General features: G+C 35.3%; 1 protein-coding gene across 1 annotated transcript in view; it reads left to right on the top strand.

The window, feature by feature from the left end:
• Positions 1-3798: 3798 nt before the first annotated feature.
• Positions 3799-23187, top strand: part of LOC129220969 (glutamine-rich protein 2-like) — a 32779-nt gene continuing 13390 nt past the window's right edge. The window contains exons 1-2 of the mRNA XM_054855404.1: positions 3799-3885; positions 6986-7429. Coding sequence (XP_054711379.1) covers positions 3874-3885; positions 6986-7429 — 456 coding nt within the window. The 5' untranslated portion in view covers positions 3799-3873. The remainder of the gene's footprint in view (positions 3886-6985; positions 7430-23187) is intronic.

The raw sequence follows: 23187 nt of genomic DNA, 5'->3' as shown, positions 1-23187 counted from the left end.
TAGTGTCATTTCTTTACCCCAATATAGAGGAGAGGTTCTCCTATTATTTATACTTGGTTTCCAAATTTTTAATTTTGGCACTTACATCCCTTTGCTTCTCACTGCCTCAGATATAAAGTAGCTCGTTCTGAGAAACAATCAGGCACAGCCAAACAAAGCACAGCCAAAACTACTGAGGCTAGTTTGCCTCTTTAATGGTTCTTAATACCAAACAAGCCTTGAAACAAGTCTAAAAGATCCAATGAAATGAAAAGCAATCTTCTAAATAAGTAAATTGTGCCATTAGAGGTAAAGTAATCCACAAAAAAATTTATACATATGAATTAACTAGAAAGTCGCCCGTCAAGGTATGACGATTTAAAATTGCTTCTACTCTTCTGCATTTGAAGAGACAATTGCCTGTTTGGTGATATTTTGATATTTGACATTTTATCCCTAACTGCAGTGTATTAACCCTAAACTCCAGTGGATAGCGTTAATTTTCAACCACTTCTTTTAAAATGTAACCTTTTCAGCTAAATAAATATATCGAGTCATAAATTAACATTGAAATGTCCATTAAAACGCAAAATTAGAGAAGCAACTATGGCGACGATGTAAGCCTAAATTTTTAATTTTCGCCAAGGTAGTAAGAAAGCAAGTCACCAAGTCAAGTGACATACCTTTCTACAGCGGAAAAGTGCCTTGCACACAGATGTCCTTATTCTAATTAAGATTCACGGGTATTTTTAACGGAACCGTTGATTTTTATTCAGGAACTGTTGTCTTCCTTCTGATGGGTACTTTTAGGAACTGTTCGTAATGAGGATTTTTAGAAACTGTTGTGCTGCCTCTAATGGGACTTTTTATTAACTGTATTCGAATGAGCACTTACAGGGCTGTTGAAGCTATTTTCATTCTAAAATGGCAATTTTTGCTACATCTCTCCTAACAGGGTCATGCGGCAAGTGGCTTCCTGCAGGGAGCAATGAACAATTGAGATAGAGATAGCCAGCGCAGCGCCGGGTACAATATGATGGAGAACGGGTTTTTTAAGGGAAATATTGACTTTTTTTTAAGAACTGTTGATCTTTTTAGAATGTAAATTTTTAGGGATGGTCTGTGCAATACCGGCTGCAGTTTTTAGTGATTGCTTTCTGAATTCTGATGTTGAATTAAACTCAAAATATGTCCTCTTTTGTTTAGGGGTCTCGTGTCATAGGTGTGTTCGTCTCCTCCCTCTAAAAAACATTATAGGCTCCGTTAAAGCGTGAAACTGCTCCTGGCTAAGTTTTTGAATTGTTCTTTCGATTTTTAACGAAAGAAACACGTTTGTAGGAGCTTTAAAAATGTATGTGGTTTTAAACTCTAGACGATGACGAATATAAAATAAATACAGTCGATTCGCAATAACTCGAAGACCAATAACTGGAATATTACTGCAACTCGAAGTTCCAATCAACCCCTTTGTCTATAATTCCATGCTATTTTTTCTCAATATCTCGAAGTTAACTTCCTTTAACTTAAAGTTTTTTCAAGGATGCCTCGAAATTTATTTCAAAAGAACGAAAAAAAAAAAAAAAAAAAGATAGAAACAAGTGACTATGAGAGAAAAAATAATTCAACTTCACTTGTAATTCCTGCCCAATAGACCTCGAAAGCAAGAAGAGCACCCGTTGAGCCAAAGTGCGGAAAGGAGCTACACATGCGGAAATGAGGTAGCTTGTTTTCTTTTGTTGTACTGTACTGTTTACACTTTGACATGTTGCAGGACTACGAATTTGCTTTTAAGCTGTCAAGTCAACTGATTGTATCTTCATTCGAAGGCTGACCTAACTTAAGATGCGTTCCCCTTCGTTCTTTAGTTCGATCATTTGTTGATAAGTTCCAGAGACAGAGAGAGTTTTCTTTACTATTAAAGATGTCTAATTAAGTATACTCTGTCAATGATATATATAAAAAAGAAAAAAAAAAGAAACTTCTTAAGCGGTAGAATCCATGAATCCAAATTGGAAACGATTGAAGATGTGCACCTTTCCTGAAGTAGAATCAGCTCTACTCAAGTGTTTCCAGCAGTATCAAAATCAAAATCATGCTTTTGATTTTTTTTCTCTGTATATTTTTGATTAAACTGTGCGTATTGTACTTAAAAACATTTAAGTTCTGTGATTTTTGTCTGTAATATTTACACATTAATTAAAATATTCGATGGTTTTTAATACAAAAATGTCGAAAACCAAAACTAGTGGTAAGTCAAACTTCCGATAAGTCGAAGTTTTTCGTCGGCTCTTTAAAATTCGAGTTATTACGAATTGACTGTACAAAGAAATTTAAAAAATGCAAAAAGCTATCCAGCATTTATTTTAACTTTGACGTCTTGAACTCAAATTATGTTTTTCTCATTTCGCAATCACGAATGAGGTTGTTTCCATCAGTTAAAAGTACTACTTTTAGTTACTGAAGTTGATAGAATGAGTTAAAAAAATAAATAACATAAAGCGAAGAAACTATTTTATTTTCAAAACGTTTAATTTATAATTAATTTTTTAAAATGTCCGACTTTTCAAACAAGGCATCGTCTTTATGACGTCACAAGTGATGAACTTTGGCGCGCATTCCACTGATGCGCTGAATGCTGACGCTGCTGTCTACCGCGTTTCCAGCTGATGATTATTCAGAAGTGAATTAAATATTGCGCTCTGCGCTTGCTATGAACCATATCGTTGGCCGTACATGTGAGTAAAGATGCGAATCAAATATTACGCTCTGCGCTAGGGGCATCAGTGAATGGCTTTTCATCACTTGTGATATAATGCGCAGAAGCGTAAAAAATTAAATCGAAACTGCGCACCAATTAAAATACTTCTTTTAAAATATTAAACTTCGTCAAATTATTTAAAAAATGGTCAGATCCTATGTTTTTAAGCATGCTCTTTCAGAAAAGATACCTCTAAAATTTCGAAAACGACCCCATTGCAATCAAACCCTATTCGTTGGGTTTCTTGTTTCTTCAAATGGAATGGAATGGTAATGACCAAGACATTCGCACCCATCATCTGTGATTTTCTAGAATAAATAATACGAGGGTATCCATTAAAAAGAAATGGTGATTGGGATGTGGTTTTAAATATAAAGATTTTATGGACAATGTCCACCTGTACACTTATCATAAAGATTATTTAAAGCCGTATAACGTTGTGGCATTTTATTTCTTATTAATCTTAAGTGATGGTAATTAGTGATCTTTTCCATTTTGTATTTGATGAAGTTTTGCAGTTTAAGATCATCTGTATTGGTATCTTTTCCAGAAAAAACGTAAGTTTTCGCAAAAAACTACTTTTTTAATGTAAAGTGTTTGCTTGAGTAAAGCCCTGAAGAAAAAAATGAATAAAACCAAATCGCAGACGATTTGTAAATATGACGACGAAAATTTCACTCTCTAAATAAATATTAAAAACAATCGGCATCATGTTAATCTGAAAATACAGAGCAACATCAACTTTGGTCAAGTAAGGATGATAAGCAATTCGTCATTGCTCAAAAAATGTATCTCATATTCTTGGAGGAATCCCATGAACCTTTTCCCCTGCTGAAAATCTTACAGACACAAGCTGATGCAATGGATGTTTACCATTGCCTTATGCCATTCAACTTCTTCTGTAAACAACCCCGGCACGTCAATGTCATTCGAATAATAATTAGGGTGGGGTACGGAAATGACCTCTAAAATAATCAATAGACGTTGTTTTAAGGCGTTCAAATTTTTAATTTTCAAACTTTAGAAACAGTATATAAGCACTGAGAAATTTACCGAAGTTCAAATCCAAATCGCAAGCACTCCTCGAAGCTTTTTAGATCATCTTTGCAGTCACCGATTTCAGTCTACCCATCACTATGTATGCCAAGGTAATATACCCAACTTTTTTTACTATTTTTTTAAAAACCTAAATAATGAGTGTAGATAGTGTTTGAAATTTACAAAATCTGTACTTGCTAGAAAAAGGGCACTAAGTCAAAGAAAAAGTTATCCGGGATATGAGTTAAAACTTATTCTTTTGTGATTATTATTATTATTATTATTATTATTATTATTATTATTATTATTATTATTATTATTATTATTATTATTATTATTATTATTATTACTATTATTATTATTATTGATTTTATTGGCTTATAAAATGAAAAATTGTTCATCAAAATCATTGTGCTTTAAAAGTCTGAATACAGATTAAAAAGTTGAGTAGCATTATGTTTAAATCTCGATTTGAAAATTAAAATGGACATTCTCCGAGGTATATTAATATAATTTAGGAAAATGCGCAAAAATATATTTAATATTTTTATTAAATTAATGTATGAGAGTTTGTTTTTATTATAGTATTAGAAAATCGCCCGTCAAGGTATGACGGGTGAAAATTGCTTCTACATTTAAACGAAGCAATTGCTTGTTGAGTTATATTTTGACAGTTGAAATTTTAACCTTTACTCCAGTGGATAAACCCTAAACTCCAGTATATAGCGTTCACTGTTGACCACTTTTTCGTTTCTTCCTTCTCCAAAAATGACCAGTAAAACAGTCAATACCAGTAGAACAGTTAAATTACTGGATCCAGTTCAGCCTTGTCACAATAAAGCCTTTCCCTGCATGCTTAACATTATCAAAAAATATTATCAAATTATCTTGCTATGGCTCGAGTTTCAGTGATGGTGATGGCAGGAGCGTTACTCGATCAGTGAATTGGCTATCATATATGTGAGGATTCCAAGGTGCGGTTTGCCTATGAATATAGGTAAACCGTGCTCCAGCGTGGCTCAGCTCTGATGAAAATTAAGCCGCATTTTTAATTGACTGGTTGAGCTTCGCCGAAATTTGCAAATAAGCGAATTCGACCCCAGCATGGTTTATTTTCGTCAAATTACCAAAGAAGCGTAAAACTTACACTAAAATGGCAAAAAAACTATTTTCTTTTCCAAATAGCATAAATTAAATAAATAAATTGGAAGAAAGTTTCTCAAACACACCAGTCAAATAGTACAAGCATAAACCTCTTATTCAAATGTGAAACAAAAATCTTTACTAATAATAAAGCTCAAAGTCTCTCTGTCAGGTTCTCTGTGACACGCATAGCGCCTAGACCGTTCGGTTGAGTTTCATGAAATTTGGCACAGAGTTAGTTTGTAGCATGGGGTTGTGCACCTCGAAGCGATTTTTCGAAAATTCCATTTTGTTCTTTTTCTATTCCAATTTTAGAACAAAATTGTCATATGATGTACGAGTAAAATACAAAATTATTATAACGCGGAACCGTAACATGGGCACAAGCCAATTGACGAGAAAATTCACCATACATTATTTGTATATATACAGGCGAAACAAAAGACCTTTTAATTTTTCTATTACGGGCAAAGCCGTGCGGGTACCACTAGTTAATAGGTAAAATATCACATCGCCAAATAAAGTCACAAATAGACCAGTTTTATAAAACAAGCCATGAAACAAGCTTGAAGCTTATATTAAACTACATAATTTGAGCATCCTTTCTTCGAATTAAATTTTAAACATACCAATTAATTAAAACAAGTGTAAAACATATTCTAAAACGCAGAAATTAAACTCGCACATCCCCATGTAGGGTTCTAAACATACCAACAATGTAAAGAAAACAATTGAACACATGAGCATCTAGTCGCCGAAGATACAATAATGTCAGAAACTAATAAAGGGGGAAAATATCCCTAACACACTATTTTAATGAAACAAATCTAAAAAAAGCTAAAATGTTGCATTAAAAACATCGCTAGACAGTTTTGTAATGAGAAATGAATTACGTAAAAAATATGTCACAAATACATTAATCAAATGACAAGTCATTGAACAAGTTTAAAACTTACACTGAAATGTAAATATTATAAGCATAGCATTACTAAAAATGTTTTGTGTCCTGAAGATTATACAAGGCATTGCTATAATATTAAATGAAACTTCGGACATCAACTTTATGAAAATTTCACATTTGAAGTGAAATTCACACATTGAAAATTTTCAGCAAAGTTCACACGTTTAATATTTAATCTGCTCTTCGCCAGAAAGAATATTATATCAGTTTTGGTTCATCGATTTTTTTTCTAACTCTCTAGCCATGTGTCAAAAACATGTAAACTCTATTTTTACTTTGTTTTTTCGTAGTTTGGTATTTTAAATAATTTTTAAACACTCACAGAACATTTTAAAAAATGTTATGAAAACAGAGCTTTATTATTTTCCCGGTAAATTCTGTTCACAGATCCAAGATTCCCAATCTTTAAGTACCTAAGTTAGATTAACATGTTTCTTGAATCAATGATTGAAATGAGTTAAACCTTTTTAAAATGTAATTTTTTATGAAATTTTAAAAAGCATCACAAGCATTTGCAATTTTAATGTCAAATATCTACTTCAATGTTCCTGTTATTTTACAGAATAAAGGTATTGTTTAGCTGCAATTCGGCATAAAAGTTAAGATTTTCTCTTGCATTTATTTCGAAAGATGTAGTGTAAAAACGAAGGAAGAGGTATGTGAATATACCGACTTTTTTTGGGTACATATGTAATTAAAGACTACTTAAAAATAGATGGGAATAAATCCTTTTCTGAAGGCTAATTTATTATTATCTTCCCTATAAAAAGTTTCATTTCAAAATATGTAAAACACTTTTATTTACATCAAAACGAAAAAAAGAGTATTATTTTGAGCAACTTTTGAGGCAAAAGGTAAGTACTATCTCTCCTTAAGCTAATAGAAATAAAGAACCAGTATAAGTTATAGTTTTTATTCATTTGTTATTACTGTCTCAGCTTTCTTTGTATCATAGATTTCGTTCTTTTTTTAATGTTACTTAAACTTGTCACATAATTTTAATTTAAATTTAAGTTAATTTTAAAATGATATGTTAACTAACAATATTTTAATACACATAAAAATGTACTTTGGATATTTATCATAACTACCGGTTTTATTTACAGCTGGTGTTGCTCTTTTCTGCTGTGGCAATAGCTCATGGCACTAGTCTCCTTGGATCTGGACTTCTTGCCCCAGGGCTCATCAATTCCGGATTAGTAGCTCCAGGAATTGTTGCTCCTGGGATTATTGCTCCCGGACTTGTTTCTAATAGGGTTATTGCTCCCGGACTGGTTGCTCCTGGAATTATTGCTCCTGGCATCGCTTTGAAAGGTGCTCCTCTGCTTTCGGCCATTCCATCTGCAATCTCCACTAGCTCCATCGTGGCTACTCCCGGTGCCATCACCACCGACAAAAGAATAATCGGCACCAGTGGCATAATCGCCGGAGCTCCTCTTGTGTACAATAATGGTCTTCTTGCCAAGGGAGTTGCTGTGCCTGCCCCTCTGATGTGGAACAATGGACTCGGAATTAAAGGAGGAGTTTTGGCTGCTCCAGCTGTTGTTAAAACCCTCTGGAAATAAGGCTAAATCGCGGATACTTCATTGAAAATCTTTGTATGTCTAAGTGCTCATAAAAATATTGCCAATATGATTCTTTTTATAATGTTATGTGATTTGAAAATGAAGAAATGAAAATACATTACTATTAAAATATAAAACAGAGTAAATGAATGTAGAATCACTTTTCCCTAAAACTTTCTTTATATGTAAAAATTGGTAAATAACTCTGAATTAGGTTTGCAAACTGATGCAAATTTTCAAAAGTAAACTTCATAGTACATTAAAAGTTTACTAAAAATTTTTTCTTTCTAAGTTTATGCGAAGAGGGCCAGGTACAATCTAAAATTTGGAATAACGCTTTACTCAAAATTCAATATAAATAAACTAAGTGTAGATACTTATATACATGTCCTTAAAAGGTTAACGATACTAACAAAGACTACTATATATTTTAAATTAATAAAAAGTTCACTTTTCCCTTATTTGAAAATGTTGAACTAAAAAATAAGTCATTATTTAAAGCTCTAAAAGATTTGTAAATAAAGACAAATTCAAGTTTACCATGTTTCTTAACGCTTTGAAATTCAAGAGTCATGTAAGTATAGACAATTCAGAAATGAGTCCCAGAAGGGGGAGGGGCCAGTGGGTTTTGAGCGTTATTAATTGTAATTAGTACTTACATTTTAATTTTTTTTCAGTTTTTCGCCATTTTTACAAAAATTTGTCAGTTTTTACTATTTTATTAATGTAATCAATTTATTACAATTGTGCTACTCAGTTTTACATTTGTAACGATTTGTCACCAAACTGCAGCGATTGGCACATATGTCAGAAACATTTCCAAAATTTTGATGACTGCAATATTTAGATTTTAATAACGACAATGACTGTTTAGATTTAACGCTAACTTAACTACAATACGTTCAAATGGTGTTTAGACAGCAACTTACCTTTTAAACACTATTTAGAAAATAAGTGACGGAATTTTTTTTTTTTCTTTTCTTATTTCAGTGATTTTTTCATATTTCTTTTTTTAAATATACCTTTACTTCAAAGTCGATAAACTTGCCAAATTTTAGCTCATTTCTTCCGACAAATATCGCGTTCACGAGAGAGAATACTTGACGACTTCTGAATCATAGAAACAAGGGGGTCAAAGCTCTAAAAAGAGATGATTAGGCAAGCAAAACAAATATTTTCGCATTGAACCATACGCTTTAAGTATCAACAAAGCAGAGAGGTATTTTAAAGAGTAAAAAAAGAAATTCCATTCTCGTTCAGTCACACCATCGTTTAGAAAAATAAATTACTAAAATTTTAAACAATAATTATACACCTAAAAAAACACATCGTAACTTATTGTTGATTATTTAGAATTCTTGTCGTTTTTGTCTCGATTATATTTTGAAGAAAAACTTTCAAACAGAGATTCACGAAAAGCATTGGATGTGTTTACTTCTTGTATGGTTTAAAATACTCGTGGTTGCTTTTGGATTCCAATCTTACGGTCTGCAGCATTTTAAGAATTCCTGAACCGTGATGAAATTTTTCCCTTGCTGAATGGTAAATAAGTTTCATGAGATATCACACAAGCAGGTAATGATTATATGGTCAATACATTTTTTTTTTGCCTTTCTTAAAAACAACTGAACGTTAAGTTGAATAAATACCTTTGTGCACAAAAAGTAAAATAATAAACCACAACGCTTTTGTCAGATGTGTTTTCATCCATAACGTCATTTTGCATTGAAAAAGTTGTTCCTTGTAACGCCGAAACTCGTATGTGCAGTAATCTGCAATTTGTGCTGTTTAGTGTTGTTATTTCTTATTTAACTTAACATTAGGCGTAGTTTTTTTGATAACTCGGAAGTATACCAATATCATTTATTCAACTTACGCTTAAAACTCTTATCAGATCGAAATTAACTTTTATCTGAGAAAATTTTAATTTCCATCATACATTTTGTTGATTTACTACCACACGTGAAAAGAATACTAATTCTTGTCAAAAGCACTTATGGAGCACATTTAAACTATTTAATACAAAAGAAAAAAAAAACACTCATTTGTCTAAAGTTCAAGTAATCAAATCATGCAACTGGGATATTCGTAGTTTCCGATGGTATTCATCCCCCCCCCCTTTCCATATAAAATCTCAGACGAAATATTTGCAAATGCATCAAATACAGCTTTATGTATTCCATCCTTTTGCATAAATTTGCTTCTTTGAGGGAAATAGAGAAAACACACAATTAAAATGGCATGGTGTCAAGCCATCTTGCAAGAAATTTGTAACATTCCGCTTTTAATAGGGAACCTATTTGAACTGTAGGCTTTCTGTTGTAAGGCTACGGTATTTCTGTTAAACATTAAGTAACACAAATAGCATATACGGTTGAACTCAGTTAATATGAAATGTCAAAAATCCACGAATCTGTTCGTATTAGCCGTTATTCGAAACAACCGTGATTGAGTGATGCTTTGAAAAAACGAAGAAATTCTTACCTATGTTTAAAAAGCATTACTACTAATACACACATTTTAATCTATTAGTATACATTTAGAAAAAAATAACTTTTTTTCTTATAAATTAATGTTTTTGGAAAATATTGAAGAAGGAAAATGATGATCGACAATCGCGGAATACGTTGTAATCTACAGTGGAAGATGAAGTTTAATCTCCGAGTAAATTGAAATGTCCACAGGTAAACGAATTCAAACGGTGCTTTGGTGTACGGGCTTTATTTTCTATGTAAAAGATTTGATATTTTCTTTTTTTTACACAATGGGACTTCTACTACCTAAAAAATGATGAATAATTTTTTAAAAAAACATAATTACATTATTCAACCACGAACATTTCAAGCAAAGAGGTCACAAATTTTTATTAGTCTAAGCCGAGACTTTCAATTTAATGTTCGCATTGTACGTGAAACTCTTAATGTAATTAGATAGTAAACCAAACTTAACGAACAAAATATTCGTTTTAACCGTGATTTCGTACTGAACTGAGTTTTCCTATAAACTAAGAAAATGCGACAACTTTTACGGATACCTGAAAGTTTTCGGGGCACCTATAGTTGGGGAAAAACCTAACGTGGCAGCGCCGTAATGATATTGTAACGGATTCGGTGCGACTTCCACTTTCTTGAAATGAAGACACAGTTCTTGATAAAAACACAGGAAATTTATTTACACTATGTACAGGAAAGATCTTCAACAACTGCTAAATTATTCATCAGCAATTAAGCAATTATCACACAACACCGTAAACTCAACGTTTACACACGTATTTACTTCCAAATACGAAAACAACACAGCGAAAATGCCTCGCAATAAACAGAGCATAAATGCACTCAGTTCGAAATCTCAATCGAAACTAAACTGTTTATCCATCGCTAACGGCTTAAATACACCGAAAAGAAATTTCTCAAATATTCCACACGCTTCTGTAAAGTAGTAGACCGTTATCAATGAAAAGAAAGAAAATAGGGGTCGTATAATTTAGCCGAATGAAAAAGGGGTTGTATATTCATTACGGGAAACTATTTACAGGTTACGTTCCTACAATAATTACTATTTACAGAATTTGTAACATTGCCCCCTTCCTAAGGACTGCACGTCCCGGGCAGTACAATCCCCAGAAAGGGTGCCAAACTTCTATCACAAGTTTACAAATATACACATTAATTAATAACTATCAGATACAGAAAACACAATAATAACAAGAAATATTACTAAACATTAAAAGCAAAAATTATCTACATTTTTTATGTTATCAACCATGGTTGTTTACGTAATACTCATGAACTATGGCCATAGTATGGGGCTAACCGATCATAATGTACAACCCTAGGTTTTGCATTAGGTGATTTTTGGATCCTCACTACGACGTCATTTAGTCGGTTAACGACTTTGTAGGATCCATCCCAATGCGACTGTAATTTGGGTGAAAGACCTTTCCGTCGGATGGGATTCCATAACCAAACCTTGTCGCCTTCGTTGAATTCATGTCCAGTAGACCTTGTGTCGTATCGGGTCTTTATCTTCTCCGCCGCGATGTTGATTCGCTCTCGTGCGAAGTTATGAACGTCTTCCAACCGGGCCTGGAGATCCTGGATGTACTCCTCAGGCGATGCAGGCGCATCCGGAGGACGACCGAAGACGAGATCACAAGGTAGCCGAAGCTCTCGTCCGAAGAGCATCTGAGATGGGGCATATCCGGTAGTCTCGTGGACAGCACTGCGGTAGGCCAGCAGGAACAAAGGTAGCTTCTTGTCCCAATCCTGTTGATTTCTGGAGACCATAAGCGAGAGATTATTTAGGATTGTGCGGTTAAATCTCTCCACCATGCCGTCCGATTGTGGGTGTAGTGGTGTTGTCCTAGTTTTCTCAATTCCGAAAATTTGACATAGGCCCTTAAACACAGCAGAGATGAAATTCCTCCCTTGATCGGAATGAATCTGCAAAGGTGTTCCATATCTCGAGATCCAATGTTGGACTAGAGTCTCTGCTACGGTGGTAGCCTCTTGATCTGGAATGGGATATGCTTCCGGCCATTTGGTGAAGTAGTCGATGGAAACGAGAATGTATTTGTTCCCATCAGCAGTTTTTGGTAGAGGACCCAGGATGTCGATCCCAATTCGTTCGAAAGGAGCTCCAACGTTGTACAGATGTAGCTTCCCTCTGCTTCTCTTCTTCGGTCCTTTACGAGCAGCACAGGCGTCACAAGAATGGCACCACTTCTCCACGTCATCCTTCGCCTTACTCCAGAAGAAGCGCTCCCGAACTTTATTGAGGGTTTTCAAGACACCAAAATGTCCTCCAGTCGCACTACTATGTATTTCTTTCAGAACATCTGAAATCCTTGATCGGGGAAGTAGTAACTGCCACCTAGATGTCTTGCCGTCGTCAGGTTCCCATTTCCGGTGTAGCACGCCGTTCCGTAAATGGAGTGAGTTCCATAAAGCCCAGTATCTTTTTGTTGCAGGACTGAAGATGGAAACGTCCTGCCAGCTAGGGCGTCGACTGTCACTTTCCATAAACTCTAAAATTGGTTTTATGTCGGGGTCTTCAAGTTGATCTTTTCGAACTTGGTCATCACTCCATGGATCAGGTTCTGATGATGTTGGAGTCACTGTCACCTGATAGACAGTAGGGCTAGTCGTTCCATACTGTTTCTCGATTCGGGAACAATAGTGGCAGTTCTCAGGACAGGGTCTCCTTGATAAAGCGTCAGCATTACCGTGAGATAACCCTTTTCGATGCTTGATCTCCATGTCATATTCCTGGAGCCGCTGTATCCATCTGGCTATCTGGCCTTCCGGATTTTTGAAGTTCAAAAGCCAAGTTAATGAGGCATGATCTGTCCGAAGCAGAAATTTTCGGCCGTAGAGGTAATGATGGAAGTGTTCTACAGCTTTCACTATGGCCAGTAACTCCTTTCTGGTGACGCAGTAATTTCGCTCCGACTTTGATAAGCATTTGCTCCAGTAAGCGATGACATGTTCATTTCCGTCAATTTCTTGGGATAAAACAGCTCCGATGCCCTCGTTGCTCGCATCAGTGTCCAGGATGAAGGGTTTTTCAGGCTGAGGATAGGCGAGGATAGGCGTTGATGTTAAAGCCTCCTTCAGTCGTAGAAATGCATCTTCGCATTCTTTGGACCATTCAAACTTTTGCTTGATCTCCGTCAGCTTATGCAAAGGTCGTGCAATGTTGGAAAAACCCTTCACAAACTTCCTATAGTACGTGCAGAGCCCCAGGAAGCTTCGCAGCTGATGGATGTTTTCGGGACGACTCCAACTCTTGACCGCAGATACTTTCTCTGGATCGGTTTGCACACCCTCAGAAGAGATGATGTGACCAAGATAGTTCACTTCCCGACGTAACAAATTACATTTGGACGGACTTAACTTCAGATTGGCTTCCTTAAGCCTTTGCAGCACCTTCCTAAGATTTGCCAGATGTTCTTCAAAGCTGCGTCCCACGATGATGATATCGTCTAAGTAGACCAGACAGGATTCGTAAGAGAGTCCTCTTAACACTGTCTCCATAAGACGCTCGAACGTAGCTGGTGCATTGCAGAGGCCGAAGGGCATTACTTTAAACTGCCATAAGCCTTGTCCAGTTGTAAACGCTGTCTTCTCTCGGTCATCTGGGTGTATCTCAACCTGCCAGTAGCCGCTCTTCAAGTCCAGGGTCGAAAACCACTTGTGTCCGGAAAGAGTGTCTAAGGTGTCGTCTATCCGTGGAAGAGGGTAACTGTCTTTCTTGGTGATTTCATTCAGTCGTCGGTAATCGACACAAAATCTGGTGGAGCCATCTTTCTTTCGGACCAAGACGATGGGAGAGGCCCAAGGACTGGATGAGGGTTCGATTACATCATTATCCTTCATCTCTTTCAGGAGGGTCTCAACCTCTTCCTTCTTGGCGAACGGTAGTCGTCTTGGATGCTGTTTAATAGGGGGGTGTTCTCCAGTGTAGATCCTATGCTGCGTTAAATTCGTACGGCCAACATCCTCCGATGTAGATGAAAACAGATGCTTGAAGTCATCCACCAATTGTTCCGCAGCAGTTCTTTGGTCCTTCGTTAATGATGCACTCCCAATTAACTTCGATGTCAAGGACTCAGAAGACACAGTCTCGGGGGAATTGATTCTTCTAATGATGCAGTTTACTGGAGTACAAGTTGCTAACACTTCACCTTTCCGGATATTCCTTGGCCTTTCACTCACGTTGGCGACTCTCACAGGAATTACATCCTTAGAAAGGTCCACAAGCGTAGATGCTACCAGCACTCCTTTTAGGTTATTGCTTAGGTTAGGGTATTCAATGAGTCCAAATCGAAAACTATTGCTTTCTTCAAGGGAGCCAGGTATTAATGATTCTGACCTTGAGGGAATCGATAAATCTGTTTGAGCTATTATTTGATGAGCGGATTTTACATCACTTTCTGCAGGGAAAACGGCTATGTCTTCTCTCATCGAGTGCAGCTCATTAGTCTTGAAGTCGAGAGTGAAGTCATATTTCTTCAAAAAGTCCAATCCGAGAATGAAGGGGTCCGTGATATTAGCGACGAATGCCGTATGATGGTAGGTGGCATTCCCAAACACTATTTCCAAGTCCACTTTACCGTCAATCTCAATTTTGTCACCTGTCACAGTCTGGAGACTTACGCGTGGCGATGTCCACAGCAGTTTCAATCCAAATTCACGAGCCACATCTGTCCTAATGATTGTCACATTGGCTCCAGTGTCAACAATCAGTCTGCAGGGGTTCCCATTTACATGTGCGTAAATGAAAAGTCCATCACTGCCACTACTAGAAGAGGAAATCTGCAGAGCTTTAGTGGTGGTGATTTCCTGCCCTCGCGTAGCTTGGCGAGCCGGACAACTCCTTCGCAGGTGTCCTTCACTACCGCATTTCCAGCACTTCTGCTCTTGTTTCTTTTGGGCTGTTATGCTGCTCAAATGTCTTGTCAAGTCACCGAGTTGTCTCTCAAGTTCAGCGAGGTGGGACGACCTGGAATCAGACTCATCAGCTTCCTGAGTCCGGATTAGATGGCGATCCACACGGGTTGCTTCTTGGGCGGCCTCGTATCTCATCGCATACACAACGGCAGAATTCAGGTCTTTGACATCCGCCATCCGTAGAGCTTTCTGGATTTCCGGATCTCGAACCCCGTCGATGTAGTAGTAGTTGAGTGCCAGGTTGTCTCGAACATCCGCAGGACAGTCGCAAAAAGCAAGATGAGACAGTCTCTCGACGTCCGCCGCTAGCTCTTGCAGGGTTTCCCCGGTTTTCTGGAAACGGGACTTCAACTGGAGTCGGCTGAAGTCTTTCTGGCACTTCTCACCGAAGCGAAGCTCCAACGCAGATGTGAGGGCGGCGAAATCCAGGCGCTGGCTGTCCGGAAGGGTCTGAAGAATGGCCGCTGCGTCACTTCTCAGGGATGCTGCAAGATGACAGGCCTTGGTAGCAGAGTCCCATCCGTTCGCTTCCGCCACTATCATGAATTGAGTTTTGTAAACCTGCCACGAAGTTTTCCCATCAAATGTGGCAAGTTTAATGGACGGTCGAGCAACCGATGTGGGAGCGCCAAACTGTACAGAGCTGCTTTCCGCGATCGCCAATCTCCTTTCCATGTTTTTAATTTTCTCATCCACATGATTTTCAACTGTTGCGATACGGTTTTCTACTGTTTCAAACTTTTCATCAAAAGCATCAACTCGATGCTCTATCTCATTAAATTTGTTTTCCATCACAGTCTTTACCGAAGTAAGGTCGTTTTTAATTTCCTCTTGGTTAGAAGCTAAATCATTTTTCAGTACCATTAAATCACTTTTCAATTGTTCTTGATTAGCCGCAATGTTATTTTTTAATTGTTCTTGATTTGCAGTAAAACTTGCAGTCAAATCACTTTTTAATTGTTCTTGATTAGCCGCCATATCATTTTTTAATTGTTCTTGATTAGCCGCCATATCATTTTTTAATTGTTCTTGATTAGCCGCCATATCATTTTTTAATTGCTCTTGATTAGCCGCCAAACTTTCAGCCAAGTCACTTTTCGCAGCATTAATTGCTTCCAGAAGTTGTTTTAATTGGTCATCCATTGCGCGAGTAATCACCATAAAAACAAAGTCTATAAATTCAAACAGTCTTTATGAAAAAATGTCCAAAGTCACGCTTACTCCAAGAAAGTCCAGAAGAAGCCCCACGTTGGGCGCCAATTGTAACGGATTTGGTGCGACTTCCACTTTCTTGAAATGAAGACACAGTTCTTGATAAAAACACAGGAAATTTATTTACACTATGTACAGGAAAGATCTTCAACAACTGCTAAATTATTCATCAGCAATTAAGCAATTATCACACAACACCGTAAACTCAACGTTTACACACGTATTTACTTCCAAATACGAAAACAACACAGCGAAAATGCCTCGCAATAAACAGAGCAAAAATGCACTCAGTTCGAAATCTCAATCGAAACTAAACTGTTTATCCATCGCTAACGGCTTAAATACAACGAAAAGAAATTTCTCAAACATTCCACACGCTTCTGTAAAGTAGTAGACCGTTATCAATGAAAAGAAAGAAAATAGGGGTCGTATAATTTAGCCGAATGAAAAAGGGGTTGTATATTCATTACGGGAAACTATTTACAGGTTACGTTCCTACAATAATTACTATTTACAGAATTTGTAACAATATGATTAGGCTCTACGTGTGCACGTGGTCATCGCAATGCTGCCAGGGTGCCAGGTTAGGTTTGCCCTATTTATAACCTTTTTGAATGTTTTTGTTGGACTCTGTGACAGTTTAGTACCAATTTACTCGAGTTAGGGGCAGCAAAAACTGATGTCACTGTCACACTTGTTTTTAAATGAATTAGACGTGATCGTTAAACCTTTACGATTACGACACCTTTTACCTTTTGTGTCACAAAAATGTTACACTTCACCTTATCCCTTTTTTTTCCCTGTCACATGTCATGCTCTTTTTCATCAACACACTTTTGCGAAAAAAAAATTGCGGTGACACTTTTTACTACCGTTTCCCTCTTTCTTGTCAACAACTCTCACAATTCCAAGAAACATCTTCCATTCAAAGCATGACATCATTTGTTGACGTCCCCTACAGTTTTAAAACTTTTCATAGAATTCATTTTTAGTGCTGCCATCTTTTATTATGTTCCTAAACTAAATCACATTTACACACTGGTGTACCTAGCGCGGATGTTACCGGAGTGGTAAATAGTCCTGTCACCTCCTCCTTCAGAAGGGGGGGGGGGGGGGACGTTGTATCTACAGTTGAAATTCATAAAATTTTCAAAACCATTTTTAAAAATATTTGTGGTTTTATGAACGTTTGAACGTTTAAACTTTCGAATATAAATCATATGACAAAAGGCCTGTTTCTTCACATTTTTAAACTGAGGGGCAAGGGCGTAGAAAACAAAATGTAAATTACATAAAAAGACAATAAAAACCACGTTCACTCATTTATAATGTTTCGTTTTTAACTGTCTGATGGGGGGGGGGGGGAGGGCAATTGTCCCCTCATGAACCAATACGTGACGCGCTTGGGCGAAAGAGAAACTATATACAAATAGCTAAATATAAAGGAACACATTGAAAGGGGAAAAAAAAGCTGATAATTCTTGCCAATTATACTATAATATTTTTTTTAAAAAAAAGAGACCCTTCAAAATGCTTCTGACATAATTCTTACTGATTCTTATGTAAAATGACTCCCTGAATAAAATTATGGCCACAGTTTTCCTTAAACTCGTCCCACCTTTTTAGAAATGGCGCCTCCCCCCCCAACTTTTTTTTTTTCAGTTTTCGACCATGTTTCATTTTTTTAATTTGGAGGGAAAGGGACCATTGTATTAGCCATTAACACTCTTCTGAAGGAGAAGGGCAAAGGGAACAAAGTTTAAAAGCATAATTAGAAAGCAGCAAATTAGAAGACTCAGGGGGTTACACACACACACACACACACACACACACATATATATATATATATATATATATAGAGAGAGAGAGAGAGAGCATTGCATTTGGCATAGACAGAGTCACGACGCGGATCTCCAGTAAAGAACCATCAGAGATATAATTAAGATTAAGTTGAACTTAAATATGCTTATAATATAACATAGCATTATTGAATAATTATATTTCTGGGGACCGCCCCCATTGTTTCTCGCTATATCAAGAATGTATCCCCAGAAATATAAATATATATGAATGCTACTTTCCCCAGAAATATAAATACATATACGAATATATAAACTTTATATGCATACCTAAGTACATTGGTAATCATAATTATCTCTGGGAATGTTAATTAAAATTTACGGGAGGGTTCTTTACTGAAGATCTGCGATGCGATTGTGACTATGCAAAATGCAGTGTTTCCATCATTTATTTATTTAATTTTTTTACAACGTGATCATTTTTCTGGATACGGGGCTTGTAGGAGTGAGTTCCATACTCTGTCTTATGCCGAAAAATAATTTTAAAAAATCGTAAAACAAATTTGTAGAAAAACATAGATCGGTTTTGAGGATTTTAAAAGTATAGGAGGGACAATACCCCCATAAGTCTCCCAACTTGCTCCAAATGTTTATGCTTTTAAAGTTTGCACCTCTCTATCCCATCAGAAGTCTGCAAATGGTTAACATGATGCCCCTTTTAAAAATAAAAGCTGTGAAATTGTCGAAAACTGAAAGGGGGGGGGGGCATTTCCAAAAATTGGGGCGCGAAGGTTGAAAACGGCGGTCATGTTTGGGTTCAGGGGGTCATTTTATACAAGGATTATCAAGAATTATGTCGGAAGCATTTTTAATGTTTTTTTTTTGCCACGCTGTGTAAGTAAACGACTGACAAATTTAATAAAAATAGAGGAATATCTTCCGATAATTTGAGATTGACATTCAATAGTTCAAGAGTCTCCATCATCTGACACCTATCCCCTCAATCAATCAAACCTCAAACATAAACGGTACAAAAATTTATATTCTGGAAGAACAGATGTTCCAAATGCGCTAATTTAAAATTACACGATTGCACAGTTTAGGATATATTAAGAAGCAAATCAACTGATGAAATACTTGTTTACGATTGCCGTATGCCATTCAACTTCTTGTGTAAACAACCCTGACATTCCAATATCATTTGAATAAGAATCAGGGTGGAGTACGGAAATGACCTCTAAAATAATCAATAAATGTTGTTTTAAGGCGTTCAATTTTTTAAATTTTAAAACTTTGAGAACAGTATATAAACGCTGTGATATTTTCCGAAATCAATTCACAAGCAACTTCTGAGACTTTTTACATTATCTCTATTGCCACCGACTTCAATCTACTCATCACTATGTATGCAAAGGTAATATACGCACCTAACTTTTATTAATTTATAGTTTTCTTAAACTTAAATAACAAATGTAAAATTTTTTAAAGCACATAATTTTTTTGTAAAAATAACTAAATAAAAAAAAATGCATAAAAATCTTTTTTTTTCCCCTTACATTTATGTATATAGGAAAACTCATCTCCAACATAGTTGAACTTCTCGCCGATTTTATCATTTGTAATTAGATGGTCGAATTACGGTTGAATTTCGTGTACACTTGAGTTATGTCACTTTATAAAAGCACGCATAAAACTTACAATGAAGTGTAAAAATAAATCAAACTTGCCAGCAGCCGATTATTCTGATTATTTATTTTACATCTCTTATGTTGCGGAAGTTTTTACTAAAATGTCAAGTTAAGCGAGCATAGATAAACTCGTATTTTATGACATGTATTCACTGATCTATTCTGCCGTGGGAAGTTAAAAAGCAGTACCGGCGTCTCTCGTATACCACGGTACTTTTACAACACGGTTTCGATATTACACGATACCAAATTCGCGATTATTATAACACAGTTTCGAAATATTACACGGTACAAAACATGAATTCATAACTACACGGTTTTAAAGTAACACGAACTTTAAAAGAAGGAATTTAATTTTTGTTCAATACACTGTTAAAAAATGCATGATAACAACTGTAATAAGTTTCTAACTTAGTTTTTATGAAACTTTTACGAAAAATTGTCTGTCTTGGGCTCAATGGTTTCGTTCTCCGCATAACACTAACTTTTAACTTTTAAATACATACTTGATTTTTCTCATCAGTGTTTTAAAAGCAAATAGGTGAACATTATTTTGTTTTCAATGCATTGGAAGAAAATAACATTTGAATTAAACATAAGCTAAATTTGGCAAACGATAAATAAAAAATGTAGTTGGAAACAAAATATGAAATAAAATAAATTCGCAACTCCAGCGCTCGAATACGCTACCTTGCGGTGATTTACAAAACTGCCGAAAAACTAAAACATTGCCACATTGCGTTCCATGTGTGTCTGTTGACGTAAACACAGGCAGTTTGTTAGAAGTATTTATTAACGCATTCGATGTATCTTAGATTGCTTTCAGCAACAGAAATTATTTCGTCCCTTAATGGTATTCTCGATCTTCTCAAAATAATGCTAGTTTTCATTATTTCCCTCTAAAAATTGTGATGATTGTCGTAAATGGCGAAAGCGTAAACACAAGAAAACTCTGGATTAACAAACTTCGCATTTGCTCTGTTCGATGCATTTTTCTGTTTTTTTTTTTTTTTTTGAAAGAGGATAACGGTATACAAGGTAAGTTTTTTTTTTAAATTGTTTTGTGTGAATTTGTAAGAATATGAGGTTTTTTTAAATCTTAAGTTGGAAAGAAGGATTTGATAACACTAGCAGAAGAATTAGAACTTTCATCTCCGGCTAGTTTAAAAATAATTAAACCAACCTAATATACTGCAGCATTTAGTTGGAATGGGCAGTATGCAAAATATTTTTTTAAATATATTATCGTAGAACGAAATGAAAAATGTTTAACGCTGAGAATTTTCCTCGCCAAAATAGTGGAATTATAGTTTAGGGTTATAGTTTTAGTATTGTGCGAGCAAAGAATATTTGGCGAGAGATTTCACATGTCAGTTAAACCATATTTATTTTTTATCATGAGTGGAATAAAATGGTAGAAAGATTACAGAATTCGATAAATTTAAAGAAATAATGTTAGATCAATTGAAAAGAAAACTACCACCATATATCCGTGAAAATTTCGTTGATGATTTGCATGGCATGACATAATTAAATCATAACGAAGAAATTAGAAAAATACGAAACAGAAAAATTTAAAATTAACCGATTCGGCAATTTGAGAAAAATAACTCAGCTACAAATGAAAAACAATTAGCTCTATCCAAGCAAGGCAAAGAAGTATCATCTTCTTTTTATAATAATTCGTAATGTCATATAATTAAATTATCTAGCATTAATTGTTATTCCTTTCAGGCTACAATTATTGTTTAGTTTTATCAAGAATTGATAATGATTTATAAATATCGAATTCAACATCGTGGAAATGGCTGCTTAGAACTACGAACTACGTAATTTGCATTTATTTTTGACGTTTAGTAATGCTTCTTGAATTCTCATTTCTTTCTACGTGGGCCATAAATATCAGTAAGATTTTGAAAATTAATTTAAAAAGAATGAAGCGAAAAATATCATGCATACGAACAAAATTTACTAGTCTTATTAGCATTTCCTTCGTTACCACGTGCGTTTGTTTTACCTTTTTCGTCCGCCATTAGAAAGTGGCTGCAGTGCCCCCTATAGTTCGTTGGAGTTGCGAATAGCAAGAATCTATTTATTTTATTTTAAATTTTGTTTTGTTGTTGTTGCTCAGACGAACTTTATTGCTACAGAAAATCTCAGATTTTTTTTCGTATAGAAGGCGTTTTGTTCTTAGTACAGAAAGCAAAGCGGATAAAGTTTTTTCTTGTTGTGCATAACAGTTTTAATTTGAGGTATGTGAAATAATTAAGTTTTATTGTTTATAACAACTCTTATTTTTAAATCAGTGGGTCTTTGTATGTTCTGGTTGACAGTTTTCGTTTGTATGTTCCATTGAGCTGAAATTTCAGCTATTATAAAATTTGCACCTTATGACTTGGTTTGGATATAACAGGGTACACATTCCTTGACCTGCATTATTTCAAGGTCTCGTATAACATGGTTTCGATATAATACGGAACATGGTTTCGATATAACACGGTACTCATTGACCTGATTTATGATATGTACATGGTTAATTAGGTTAAAAAAATGAGTAAAAAAACATTTGTAAAAAGTCTCGTATAACACGGTCTCGATACTACACGGAACGAATTAACCGTGTTATACGAGGGATACCTGTATCTGCAAATTTTTCAAATTTTTTCTTTTCGCAATTTTGTCATACGTATATTGTACTTAAGCTTTATTGTAAAAGCTTGTCGTTTTGGTTACAGCTAAAAAAAATAATAATAAAAAAGAAAAAAAAAACCGTCCAATTCCAACGTTACGAGTGTTGCCACTTCTAAAAAACAATAATAATTATACCAGGAGCAAAGCATAATAAAAAAGGTTCATGCTTCGTGGTTTATTTCTTCAAAAAGTGAGTCCAAATTTGTGTAGTGTCCTTAGTAATTGGCTCGCTCACTTTAAATTCTACCTTGTGTGCTGCCGTAGCAAGGAAAATTGCAGTGTCTGCAAACTTTTTATTCTTAATTTTTAATCTCTTTTATTTTTGTTATCTAGTATTTTAGCTTTATGGTACAAGCTTATTTGCTTATTTGGTATGAAGAAAACGTCAAATTCCGACATTTTCCAGTTTTTGGTATAATGAATCCAAAACGCGTTTCTTCAAATTATCTCCAAAACTCATTTCCGCAGGTACTACTCTTTACCTTATCACGGCAGTATACAGTTAAAGTAAGGGAGAAGAGAGATAAGTTTAAAGTAAAATGAAAGATCTATTGTATGCTGGATTTTTCGCAGTTCAGTATTTCAATAGGATTTTTAATTGGCTCACAAGATTATTAAGTAGTTATTGTCGTATACCTTTGATATTTGGCTTGGATAACCAGTTTTTAGTCTCATTTATGCTAATCGGAATTATATTTTTTAAACTATAACAAAACATTAAAAAATTATTATTATTGTTACTAGAAAATTGCCCGTCAAGACATGACTTGTGAAAATTGCTTCTACGTTTGAACGAAGCAATTACCTGTTTGTTAATATTTTGATAGTTGAAATTTTAACCTTAACTGCAATGGATTAACCCTAAATTCCAGTTTATAGCATTCCATGCTGACTACTTTTTC

The sequence above is a fragment of the Uloborus diversus genome, chromosome 4, assembly GCF_026930045.1.
Source record: "Uloborus diversus isolate 005 chromosome 4, Udiv.v.3.1, whole genome shotgun sequence".
NCBI classification, from domain to species: Eukaryota; Metazoa; Arthropoda; class Arachnida; order Araneae; family Uloboridae; genus Uloborus; species Uloborus diversus.
Note: the sequence above shows the minus strand (reverse complement) of the source record. Positions and strands in the feature narration are given on the sequence as shown.